The following is a 14,065-nucleotide window of genomic DNA, read 5'->3' on the forward strand; positions in this document are numbered from 1 at the left end:
AACAATCTGCCGGAGAGCATTGTGACGGCACCGAGTGTGAGCTCATTCAAGGCCAAACTTGATGAACGCTGGAGCAGGTTCCGATATATTCAGGAGCCAAAGCATGCCCAGTACTTGCCAACAGTGCATATCAGAGACGTGACCGACCGCCCAAGCAGCTGACGAGCCGATCAGTGGTGAAGAGGATAAAAGTAAAAGAGTCACCTTTGGGACGCTCTTCCACGAACTGGGACACCACATTATGTGGCTGAACAAATATGCTATACACAGGGATCAGAAGACAAACACACACACACAAAAAAAAATAAAAATAAATATAAAAAATAAATCAAGAGATACTCACAATAGTTGTGGCACAGCCCGCTCTCTCGTGCACGAGCTTCTGGAAATTGACCATATCCCGCTATTCCAGATTCTACAAAATGATAATGCCGAGCCATCACCTGTTAGGGATAGAATAGCATCAGGGGTACAGGGTACTTAAAAATAGCCCCCCTCCCCCCCTACTTCTCCCTGTCGACAATAATCTACTTGAAAATGTGTTTGTTTTTATTTTATTTGTTATATTTTTACTTTTTATTATTGGTATTTAATATATTTATCCACTCCACTCTGGAATGAGGATATTTTTTTTATTATTATTTCTTTCATATTATTGTTAAAAAAAAATTGCACACAACTAAGGCAATTGTGTTTTTAGAAATTTAGATGAGCAGAGTTACCGAGAAAACAATAAAGAACATGTAAAAAAGTGAATAGTCGGAGTGTGAAGGCCACAAGCTCCACCGTCACCAGCGACGATGGCCCCCTACCCTCTTTTATTTTTCAACATAAACTAAAATACAGTACAGTACAAGATTTTTTGTTACAAAAAATAAAATAAATTATTGCATTTTAAAAATTAGTCACTTGTGTCTGTGACTATGCAGACTGCTCTTTGGCACATATTTTGCTGTGTTTTATTCATTATTACAGTAATTAGTATTTGAATTGTATTAAACTAACTGTAAAAGTAAATGGCATCTATCAAGTTCGAAGAAATCATGCTTAATAAAATAAACAACCATAGAAATGACACAACAGTGTTCATTATTCAATTAATGGCTTTTTTTATTGTTGTGTTTCATATATCAGCTCATCCCAAAAGAGAGTGATCTCTTCTTGGAGAGCGCTCCGCGTAACTGTTGACGTCCAGGAGGCAGTTCCGTTTCTTTGTTTTGACATCAATAAGAGCTGAAAATCCTTTTTCCGACTGGTATGTGGTCGGCAAATGAACAAGAGTAGTCATGAGTTCCTTGGCCAGTCAGTATTCAGATAGTTTCAGAAGAGACATCCAGAAATCTCCATATTAAGATGTTCCAGCAAAGAGAGAATTCTGGGCAAAATCTGCACTCAGGTTGAGGAGGGCTTCCTTGTTTTGCACGCGATATGACCGGACATGCTACATCAATTCCAGGTGACTTGCAATGATGGTCCTCATCTTTTTGTCCAGATTTGGAGAGGGTTCCTCCCATTTGCAGTTTCTGAAGAATTGGTCTAGTTCTTCAGAGGGAGTAAAATTCATCTCGTCGATACAGCTCTTCCAGTGTCGCAGTTTCAGCTTGAACCCCTGCACCTTACTGAAGGCCTCAAACACATCACCCCCTTTTCCCTGCATGGAGAGGTTCAGCTTGTTGAAAAGTACAATAATGGAAGCCATGTAGTAGTCTTGCCAGCCAATACAAATCACCTAACTTTTGAGTCTTAGCCTCATCATTCATGAAAAATTCTTGCAGCTCATAATTCAATTTTAACATGCGAGAGAGGACTTAGCCCCTTCTGTGTGGAAGATCAGCTTCTTGTAAGTAGAGTCCATGCCCTCACAGAGGTCAGTGAACATGTGAGCCGCTTTTGGATGAACACAGATGCTACTGACAAAGCCAATAATGTCCTGCAATAGTTTCTTGTTGTCAGTCTTCTTGTCTTTCTCCCCTGCATGGCGCAGCACTCAGGGAAGACAGCCTTGATCTGCTCTTCTATACTACTCCTTACCAAGCTCCTGTCATTGCTGCTGCCCCTCCCCTCACCTGTGGTAAGACACAAATTTTTTTCAATCCAAACGTGATTCTTCAATCAATTCGTTTACTTTTTGAAAATTTTTTGTCCCAGTGATTTGAACACCAACTGATTGATAGAAAAAGAAAAACTCTGCAATTTTCCCTTTCTCGGTGTTGGGAAAGGGACAGCAGGCGATCAGTTGAGCAATTGGTGATTTGGTTTGCCTTTGCTGGAGGTAGTCTTGTCCTAGCCAAAAAAATTCAGAAACCGATTGTTCGACACATTCTGGGCCACCCCAATGAGCCGGGTAACTCCTGGGTCACCCCAGCCAGCCGGGTCACCTCTGGCCCTGGTCTAGGTCACCCCAGTTGAAAAGCAGTGACTTAAGACACCCAAGACTAATCTCTTGGTCAACCGAAACACCCAAGACTAACCCCTTGGTCACCTGTGACTGTGAAGACTAACTTCTTGGTCATTTGAGACAACCAAGACTTACACACCCAAGACACCAAAGTTTAACCCACTGGTCACCTGAGACATCTTATGGTTAACATCTTGGTCACATTAAACAACTAAGAAATGTACCAATATGGTTATGTTTAGATATTATAAAGGCACTAAAAATAGTTGGTAGGAATTAACAAAGGTAATGTTTAATTAAAAAGCAGATTTTCTCATTGAAACAAAGTTGTAACTACAGTAGTAGTTCATAAGTACATCTAGTAGCTTTTCATACTTCACAATATATACACTAAAATTAATTAAGTCCCTACATTCACTTCTCAGTAATGAACATGATATTATACAATTATGTGCATGAAAGATCTGTTGGCACCAACATTATCAAAAAGCTAAAATCTATATATAAATGGGCACTACATACCCAAACATCATTACCAACAGGACTACTAAAAGTAAGTACTATTCTTAACATTTTGAAATATTTTTTTTTTACACACTTAAACTTTGTAACACTATTACACATAATTAGCTTCTCAATCATATTCACAAAAGTTCAGAAAAAAGCCAGCATGACACTAATAGTCTAACTGAAGAGTTGGCACTTATAAAAACTAAATTCTCATTTGAAATCATTGAAAATCATAAAATCTACAGCACCATTGGATTTCAGAGAACAAGTCTCTAAAAGTTTTAAAATTAATTTCAATCAGGTAAATTGTTTTGGTATGTAACACCATTCTCAACTTTGGCTTGGCACATAACCAAAGTTATTACTGTATAAATACTTAATTTTTAACCTTTCATTAAACAACTACAAACAATAATATGTAACTGTTGACAGGTCTTATCTTGCCTCTGCTGTGTGCTTCTTTTTCAACCTGTAGTTCTGTCATATTATTGTGGTAACAATTACAAAATATATTATACAAAATAAAAAATAAAACTTCAGGTTAACTTATTTTAACAGCATGTTTAGCGCATTGAAATCTTCTGTACAAGATGGTCATTATGGTTAGAATATTTACATTACATTTACCATTGTTAATTGTTGAAAGAATTTTCTGGTCCTTTATCTTCATTATACTTTGTATCTTTATATCAATTCATGTAAACATGATTTGTACTACCATGAAATGTTTGAACACATCTGAAGACGACCAAGAAATTAGGTTATTGGATGAGTAAAAAGCAGACACTGTCAACAAACCAATTACTGAAATGGACAAGCATTAAGAAGAACATTCTGTAATCGGTACATGTCAGTCCAATCGCGCCGTTCACTGTTGAGAACAATATTGCGGATACAGCCTTTAAAGTTGTCACGAGCTGTCAATGTTCCTTGTAGAGCAGCATCTGTAAAAATTAAACATTAAAACTGTATTTTAACCCTTTAGCAACTCTAGGTAACAAATTTCAAACAGTTTTTTTTTTCCTTGGGGACTTTATTCAACTTAAGTCCACAGCTGTAATCTTAAACTGAGGGGAGGGGTTCTCCATGCCTGTCCTGGTGTATCTGATAGCATTAATGCACTAACAGGAATAGATTCACTTTCAATTGGGCAAGGGTGACTGCAACATAGTATTGAAATCACTGGCAATCACAGGAAGCAATTCAAAAAAATTTGGTCAAATTACATACTGTACTGCAGATGTTGTAAAATTTGGCTGTATATTTGAAAATTTTCCAGTATAGTTCTATGATCGGAAATATGAATGTCGATATCCATGACCAATTTATAACACTGCCTCACACATGAAACACCTCTTCTTTTTGTAAATGATATTACTCATGGCTGTATGCTAACCAGTGGTACATAGGATGTTTGAAGGAGGTTTCACAACTGAGTAAATATAAAGTTGAACTGATATCACCAAAATATGACCAAAAAAGATTCTAATAGGCTGCCAATATCTTTTAACACATAATGATTAACAAGGCAGTTTCAGTCAATTGAATTTCAGAGGCTTTTGTTGCATTCTTAATCCCATAAATTTTTAATTATTGTTCAGTTGTAGTCAGTGTATGTAACTATGGCTGGATCAAATGTGCTAAGTCAATAGAAGGAAGGAAGAATCTCTGCATTATGCAGACCTTAGGCTTCAGGCATGGTTGGCACCCCTCCCACCCTGCAAGGTATATTCGGAAACATTTAAAAAACAAATAAAAAGCAATTCTAGTCTTACGAACTGGTCGTGCATGATATAAATAGGAAATAAATACGTGTCCTTACCACAGGATGGCAATAAGGGTTAGGAAAAGTCGAGAATGTTTGTGAAGTGGTGTGTGTGTAATGCAGACATGTGCTTGGGGGTATAAATACATGGTGAAGTAAGTCAAGTCCAAGGGCATGAATCCTACATCATTAAAGCTGAGAAGAGATTGGGAGGCTCTCAAGTGTGAGTGAGTGAGATATAAATACATGTACGTACTTGGCAACATAATATAGCCAGGCCCGCCCTTTTTTATTACAATACTCCCACAATAAATCAAAATGCCATATGAAGTGATCCAAAGCCTAGGAGTTAAAGCCACAAAATTGAACAAGAAATAAGCAAGTCAATATTATAAAATCTTGCGACAAATTTGTATTACGAAGTCTGATCTTTAAAACTATTTTCTATTGATATTTGTGGATTTTATTGTCAATATACTGTACAGAGATGCTACAGCAGAAGTATAATTTAATGGCTCTCCCACTGCCTTTGCCGTATATGTACAAGCAAAGTTATTTGTAAAACTCAACAGGTAGGAATGGATAGAGGGTGGGGTACTGGAATGGGTAGGCAGGGTGGATGTACAGGAATGGGTAGGCAGGGTGGATGTACAGGAATGGGTAGCAGGGTGGATGTACAGGAATGGGTAGGCAGGGTGGATGTACAGGAATGGGTAGACAGCATCAAATGTTAGGGTAAGATAGAGGAATGATTATACTGTAGTGTCACTGTTATGGATTAAGTATATGTAAAAGTATTAATTAGTTAAAATGTGCTAATTTTACTAAAAACTTCAAGTACCCCAGGAACTCTTATTTTTCCAACATATTCCTATTATACTTAGTTGAAGGAGTTTGTGATATTCTTCAAACATACCGGGTAATAACAAAATGAGGAAGTAAATTTAATATGAATGTTGTAATACTGTTTGAATCTACAGTAAAAAATGATTACTTACACAGCATAAGAAATACATTATTATAAAACATAGTTGGTTATTCAAGTTCATACAATTGAATATGAATAAAGTTACTGCTGTAGGTCACAATATTTTGCTATATACCGATAATAAAAATACAGGCTAGGTTAATCAAAGTTGGCTAAGGAGGAGAAAAGAATGACGGGTTCTCTAATGAGCCTTAATTTTTGTAATCTGATTCAGGTGTGTTATATTTTCAAGCAAAAAAATGTTTCTTAAAGCAATTTCCTACTTTTCTTCTTTAGGAAAAATTTATTTGTTTTTCTGCTCAAGGTTGTGGGTTAATGACTTGTTCCTGGGTGGCTTAGTCCCCGTAAAAAAAAAAATCATTACAGTTATTAAAGTTTTACTGTCTGTTTAATGGTATTAAACTGAACATATAAAAAAATATATATATTTGCCACTCTTCCAGTGCTTGAGTGGCAAGTAAAGGTATACTGAAGGAAACTCTCATTTCAAAGAAACTTAAGAAGCTAGTTTTTAAGTACAATTTACTAAATATTCTTTCAATGTACTTACCAGGTAAGCCACCAATATAGAATGGAGCACCTGTAAGTGTTCTCTCATCATTACCAGAGCCATTAAAGCCGTATGCTTCACGGTAGTCATCAACTCTCAGGGAAAGAGAATCTTTAATGTAGCTCGCTTTTACGGTGTGCCACATGTTATCACAGAAGTTGAACTTGTTTCGAAGTCTCACACGAGCACTAAAGGGATGGCCTGAACCCATGTCCACAGTCAGCAAGACCTGTGAAAATGACTCTTAATAAGTGAAACATGCCTTTAGGGGAAGGTAAGGGGGTAGGGAAGAGAACTGTCAGGTTTTTAATATGACCTTGACTTTTGACCCTGTGTGACCTATCTATGCATAATTCAAATACAGTCAGATGGTCAATATACAAAACTTTCCTGTTAATGCTTTTAAACATGGGTGCTGGAATCAAACACTATAACAAGAGCATGTTAGGTGATAATTAAAGTCAATTGGCAAAATTTTGAAAATAAATATTCCATAACATAAGTATACTCAAATAATGGAAAGTTTCCTTTTAAAACTGTCTGAAGGTCGAGCAGGAAAATAAAAAAAATGACAGAACAGTATCATATTTATGACTCAAATCTAAATACAGTACCTATAAATCATTAATAATTTAATTCTGATGGTGATAATACTCACAGCTCCATTCACCAGTTCAAGAGAGAGTGATGTTCCTCGAGGATCAGCAACACTGAGAATAATACCATTTAATTCCCAAGTCCGGAATTCCAATCGTAATTCCAACAGCGAACCAACGTTAAAGTCATCACCTTAAGAGAAGTAATGAAAATAATAAGTCAAGTGGACGAACAAAGTAAGTATCACTACAAAGGGAAAGTTTGACCAGTAAGGCATTGTGACAAAACTGACATGTTTTTTTAGCTTGCCTGCACAGGAGTTTCATGAGAGATTATGACTTACCCATAATGCTGTAGTCATCACTGTCGGCATCAATAACATTAAGTTTAAAATGTTAAATGTCATGTTTAAATGCACCTGCAAAATAACTTCACTGTCTTCTGAAAATGGTTGTTATGTTATGGATTGAAACTTGACAATAGTTTTCTTGAAAAAGATGATAAGTTATTAAAGACTAAGATCATTAAAATAATAATAAATTTGAAGGATTATTGAAGTGGGGGGCTGCTCTGGAGTAACCCTGTTTATCTGGAATGTTTCAAGAAAATCACACTTAAGTCTGGTTGTTGACATCTGTTTTAACTGATATGACTTTTTTGCACTGTAAAGCATTATATATAAGTACTGTACAGTACAATGGTAACCACAGAATTTGTGGAAAAGTCATTTCAATGTGCTCATGTGCCTTATGAATAAAGAAAAGACTGGGAGATGAGTGTATGTGGGTGCGGCAGGCGGGAGGCTGGTTCCCTCCTCCCGGACGCCTTTAACATGTCCTTATGAAATTTGACCGTAATTCCCATATTTAGGTTCATTTGGTGCCATAAAAAATTCATGTAAATGAGTGTAGGTAGCAAAATGCGGTGCACTGATACAAAATGCATGAAGGCAGGACTCAGACTGAGACATGTACAGTGTGCCACGCGACACCCACAACAGCCGTTCACCTGCACCTACAAACACACAAACGATCCGGTGTATAGAGAAGCAGTCCAGAGCACCTCAAAAGTGTAAAAAAAAGCAAATTCTAGTGTATTGAAGTCTGGTGTATAGAGGATGTACTGTACAGGGATCATAGGTAGTCAGAACAAATATGGTTTTGTTGTGAGCTGTGACTGACACAGCGGTAGCACTTACTATATATTGCATAAGCATCACCGGGGAAGTATGAACCAGGCTGCACGCTGGCAAAGCACTGACCAACTCCGACTATACGATCTCGTCTCCTATTATTTGGTATTTCAAAGTCTTCTCCATTAATTTTGAGGTTTCGTAAACAGCCACGCAGAGTTTCTGTTTCCTGAAATTTAGAGATATAAATTTACACATACACGATAGCTCTTGATGTTACATCTTCTGTATATGGTGTCAATTATTATTTTGATTATGGTGATATGTATTTTCATCAACACACATCACCCATAAGTACAAGGTAATTATATAATCAGAAATGTAAAAATTTTTAGGAGTTCTACATCAAGGAATTATCTTTTTTTTTTGCTGGGAATAACAAGAACAAAATTTTAAGTATTATATATGGTACAATTAACTCTTGATATTGGGAGAAGCAGTAAAACAGATTTACAGTATTTACACATGCCAACACCTTTGAGATAAGTTTCACCGGAAATAAATGCTAATATTGTACCTGCATATTATCTGGATTGTCGTCACTGGCAGGAAGACTTCCCAAGAATAATTCCCTTCCAACGTTCATCTTACGAGGAGCTTTTTCTTTCTTCACCAACTGATTGTCTATGAAGAGAAGAAGACGCTTCCTGAACTTCTCAATCATAACCTGTAAAAAAATTATTAAATACGTACAATAAATCTCCAATCTTTCACAGTATTTTGGGGACTGTGAAGATGGTTACATTTCTTTAGCTTGGACTAATTATGGCCACAACCACACTAAGATGTAGAGAATTTGACAGTAAACCATAAGAATTAAAACCCACAAATGGAAATCCAATCCTCTTATCACCACAGGACACATCTTTTTACAGGGAAGTTGAGAAAAGAATTACTTGCATAAGGTCACACAAATCCATAAACCACACATAAGTGTCATAATGGGATGAGGCTCCAGTGTAAGCCAGTTCTGCCTCTCTGTTTACAACTGGCTGTGTATATTATCCTTACTCTGACTAATGGAGGTGTTTAGGAGGTCCAAAGTAGAAACACGCTTCTTTATTACATTTTCATCAAACATGGATACACCCAATAAGTTCCACAGATAATTAATATAAGTTGAAAAATATTAATACTTGACTTCTATTACAATATATATCTCACTTGTCTTTTAAAATAATTTCGCCAATTCGCAGGAACTTTCTTGAATATTGAAAGATTTAATTCTACAAAGTGATCAACCCAATGCTAGTTAGGATAGACAGGGAAACACACTACTGTATATCTCACTTTCTGCCTCATTTACACACAATTGCAGGGTCTCAATTGTTTCTTTTACAATTGACAACACAACATACATACTGTATATTGTTTCTCACTCTTGATCTTTTTTTAATTTTTGTAGTTCTTTTTGGTTCTTTATTATTATTATTATTATTATTAGTATTATTTTTTTTTTTATTATAAATTTTACTTATTATAATTACAGTATTATTATTATTACATTTTGGCCCCCCCAGGCCCCGATGTGGGTCAATGACCTGTGCTCGGGTGAGCTAATCCCCGTAAAAAAATAAAAAATCAATAAAAATAATAATAATAATAATATTTATATACAACTACTCCCCGACTTACGACCTACTCAACTTACGACCACCCTGACATACGACCGAGTCGTACCAAAATTTTGTCAAATTACGTATTTTCGAGTCCCAACATCAGTGATTGCGCTGTGTACTGACAAAATTTTCGTTTGTAATTCACTTTAAAATGGCTGGCAAGCTTAAAAGTGAGAGTTTTGTGGTGCTGAGAAGAAAAAGACACCCATTTTAGATTTTCTATGTATTATATAAGCATTTTCGACTTACAACCTGGATTTGGGCGGAGTATTTTGATTGACAGATACCGGTAGTGTCCTTGAAGAATATTTCTTTGTTTATTTACTGAAGATATATGTTTTAGCTCATAAAATTCATACAAATTACCCGGCCAGAATATAATTTACATTGCTGGAATTCTTACAATATGATGATCATTTTGAATATAAACATCATGGATTTTGCATTAGACATACAAATTTTAGATCTAAAGTAATAATTTGGTTTACACAAAGCAATTATTTTATCTTTTGTGCAAAATATATTTAGTTTACATTCAAAATATACCCTGACCTGCAAGGAATCCAGAAATGTCAATTATATTATCCTAACTTTAGTCTGAGGTATTATTTATTACTAAACGTTAAAATCTAGAGTTTTCACCCAAACATTAATCAGAGAGGTAGGAGGTAGTGAGCTGGGAAGAGGGGGGGGGGATTTGAGTCCATTATTTGAATGGACATTAACCTGGCGACTGTATTTCTCTTAAATATTAATTGTGTGAGCATACCATCATGAAATTTAGATGTTATTTTTACTACAACATAGGTATTGTGTCGGAAAAAGTGGAGTTGGGGGTCGGGCCAGTCTCTATTGGAATTAATCCCATATGTTCTGTTGTTCACTTTACACGGTTTTCACTTTCTGTGGTACCCTGTGGGTTCAATTGACCGCGTAAATCGGGGCACTACTGTATATATATACCTGGTCAATGTCATAAATTTATCATAGCTATACAGTGATCCCTCGGTTAACAAGCACAATTCGTTCGAGAAGGTCGTTCGTTAACCAAAAATTTCGTTAACCGAAACCATTGTTTCAATAGAATTTTGGGTAATTGGTTCCAGCTCACCGAAAATTACATACAAACTAAAAATAAATGCAGTAAAGTACACTTACTTTACTGATGATGATGGGAATTAGAAGTGGGATGGAGGAGAAGGGAGAAGAGAAGGCAGTGGGGGTGGAAGAGAAGTCACCCCATGCTTCATGCTGCCATTTCACCCATAAAATTTTAAGTTCACTTGGTGTAATTCAAGATTATTTTCTTTAAATCAACACTGCACTACACTACGGTATATATTGTCAATATGTAAAATAAATTTCAGAATGACCAATAATTGTACTGTAAAAATGTAAAAATAGTTTATGTTCAAGAGTGTCTCAAGCAAGATGCTACCTCCACTGAGCAGACACACAAACTGACGCCATTCTGGGTGAGTCAAGTGGCTGTTTGGCGGGCTAAAAACTAGTTCCCTGTACTTCAATTATGTTAAATAATTGTTAAAATTACAAAAAAATTCAATATAAGACTTGGAAAATTATTGAATAGTACAACCTTCTTGATATTTACTCAAATGGTAACGAATTTAAGCCCTAAAACCGATTACTGTATTAGCGGACTAATACTCCAGCTGGTGAGCAGGCGAAAACATGCTGACACGATTCCGTAAGGATTTTGTTAACCGAATTTTTGTTCGTTAATCGAGTTGAAGATTCTTATGGAAGGTAATTCGTTAACTGAAATTTCGTTAACCGAGTCGTTCGTTAACCGAGGGATCACTGTATGGTAGGTCAGTTAAATGCTGAAAAATGTAGTTTTATAGCTACTGAACAGTACAACAAAGAGTACAGTACTAGGCATAGTCATTACATAGTACTGTAGTGTAAAATTAAGACAAAATACCACCATAGATGAAAACTATTCTATAGTTAATAGTTCTTTGCAAAAATACATATTTACCTATCTTAATTTTTATGACCCCTTGAAAAATATATCAATGGGATTTAGAGTGTATTTGTTTAGCGACATACTGTGATCTATAAGAAAACAAATACAGGTACAGTATTAACATCACATACTGTAATAAGAAAATACAGTTGTTCTCATGTCTGGTTATATAATGTGAACTAAGAAAATACAAAGATGGAAGCGTTAACAAATGGTGTAACATGTAGGTGAATAAATCCACTAAAAAAGACTTACTTTTCTCCATTGACCAGTATTAAGACCTGGTTTGGAAGCTGCCTCAATGTTCTTGGGGCCCTTCTTGCTCTCCTTCTCCATGGAGACAATTACCCGGCCATTACGGAGCTGTGCGGAGATTGTTTGTGTCCTCTTCTTTCTTGTGTTCTGAGAGAATATAATTAAACCATTAACTCGCATATTAATTCATATTCAATAATACAAGTCTGTTAACCTCAGGGGATTCCGATGATGTTTTGATACCTTTCGTTGATGGTGTGTGGATGGTGACTGAATTGACTAATGAAATTGTGATGAAATGTATTGTTTCAGCTGACTGACTGAGGAATATAATCTCGAATACCTACAAGGGAAAAGGTGATGATCAGTGGTGGGCACGGTTCCGCTAATCCGCTAACCGCTAATTAGCGAAGCTAACTTTCTCGTTAGCAGATTAGCATTTTCGCTAACTTTGGAAACCATTAGCAGACCAAATAGCTTCCGCTAAATTTAGTTCCGCTAACTTTATGTCCATTAACAAAATTTATACATGTTTGTTCCTGTCTGTTGTAAGCGTGTGATGCCGCGACGCGTGTCTCCAACAGCCAGTCAGGCACGCTTGGCTGACTGTGTGTTAGTACGTGTAAACGTGACAAGACATGATTTGTCGAAGCCGCGCTGCAGTTGAGCGAATGGAATTTTTAGATTATTAAAGTTTAATACTTTTTTTTTACACTAAATAAAGACTGTCAGTGTATTTTGTAAGAATCATAGAATGTAATTGTAAACTAATGTATAATTTAATTTCTCATTTATTTGTTAATTTAATTAGGATTTTTTTGTGTCAATATATTTGGTTATGCTAAGTACTGCATAAGTTCATAACCAGGATGTCATCCAAGGTGTGCGCCAAACAAAATTGTCTAAAAACTTACTTTTCATTAAAGTTTAGAGTTTTCTGTTTATTTACATGACTAAGACCAACAATAAGTTATATAAAAATGCACTGGATTAATGACTAAGACCAACAATAAGTTATATAAAAATGCACTGGTATAATGTGTATGTGGTTGGTATTGCATATTTACATGAATAATGAATAAGGCCGATAGGCTGTATGAGAATGCAAATTTAATTATTTGTGAAATTGTGTACAGTGTACACCTTGATAAGTTGATCATCATCTGATCTTGGCATGATGCTATTTGCTACCTATGCTATACAGTACTATAGATAGTTTTTGGATTCATTTAATACTTTCTGTCTTTTCGTCCAGTAAATAAAGATTATAAAGTGTATGTTGAAACTTGAATGTAAACTAATGTTTAATTTCATTTGTTCATTTAATTATGTGTGTACACCTTGATCATCATCTGACCTTGGCATGCTGTACCTTTTTGGAAAGCTCTATGTCTAAGCTACAAGACAAATGAAAATTTCAGCTCTCTAGGTCTGTTTTAAGGGTTTTAGAGCCCCCCCCACAAAAAAAAACGAAGTTAAATTCATATAATAAAAGTTAGCGGTTAGCATTAGCTTTCGCTAATTTTTTTTAGCTATTTAGCGGTTTAGTGTTAGCGAAGTTAACTTTTCAGTTAGCAGATTAGCGGTTAGCGAAGCTAACTCTTCGTTTAGCTGTGCCCACCACTGGTGATGATGCACTTTAACATAGGAACTACAGGGGCCAGAAGCTGTTAGATTAAGTTATGAAAGTTGTGGAGAGTGATCAAGAAATTTATAAAGGAGAGACTGGACATTTATGAATACAGTTCAGGTTCATGCCAGGAAGAGATAATATTAATAGCCAGGCAACTCCAAGAGAAATACCTGGTGTAGTGGACAATGAGAAAGTTAGGAGTTGAGAAGTGTCTAGTTTGAGTGGTTATGACACTATAAGGGTTATCTGAGAATAAATGGCGAGGAAAGTGATGTACCTGAGGTGAAAATAGGGGTTCACCAGGGGTATGACCTTATGGCTGGTCTGCCCTGGGAGTTGTTGTATGTTGATGACTTAAAGTGTTGATAGTAGATATTATGTTTACTCCGTATTTTATGGAAAGGCCAATGTAAAAAACAATGAATCAATTTTCTTTTTTCATTAGGTTATGTTTTCTTCATAATTCTTCACAACTTCTGTACTTTTCATTTTTAATTTACTACATTAATACTGTATACAGATACATATTATGATATTCAAAGGGATTTCAATGTTTAATTAACTTTTT

The 14,065-nt window shown here is 35.8% G+C and overlaps 1 protein-coding gene across 1 annotated transcript in view; it reads right to left on the bottom strand.

Annotated features, from left to right (window-relative positions):
- Positions 1 to 2,674: 2,674 nt before the first annotated feature.
- The window catches only part of LOC121856152 (laminin subunit alpha-2-like), a 44,015-nt gene continuing 32,624 nt past the window's right edge, over positions 2,675 to 14,065 (bottom strand). The window contains exons 34-39 of the mRNA XM_042351466.1: positions 11,865 to 12,011; positions 8,518 to 8,667; positions 8,007 to 8,169; positions 6,870 to 7,000; positions 6,212 to 6,440; positions 2,675 to 3,852 (exon numbers count right to left, since the gene is read on the bottom strand). Of these exons, the coding sequence (XP_042207400.1) occupies positions 3,710 to 3,852; positions 6,212 to 6,440; positions 6,870 to 7,000; positions 8,007 to 8,169; positions 8,518 to 8,667; positions 11,865 to 12,011 (963 nt within the window). The 3' untranslated portion in view covers positions 2,675 to 3,709. The remainder of the gene's footprint in view (positions 3,853 to 6,211; positions 6,441 to 6,869; positions 7,001 to 8,006; positions 8,170 to 8,517; positions 8,668 to 11,864; positions 12,012 to 14,065) is intronic.

The sequence above is a fragment of the Homarus americanus genome, unplaced genomic scaffold (genome assembly GCF_018991925.1).
Source record: "Homarus americanus isolate GMGI-L3 unplaced genomic scaffold, GMGI_Hamer_2.0 scaffold48016, whole genome shotgun sequence".
Taxonomy (NCBI): domain Eukaryota; kingdom Metazoa; phylum Arthropoda; class Malacostraca; order Decapoda; family Nephropidae; genus Homarus; species Homarus americanus.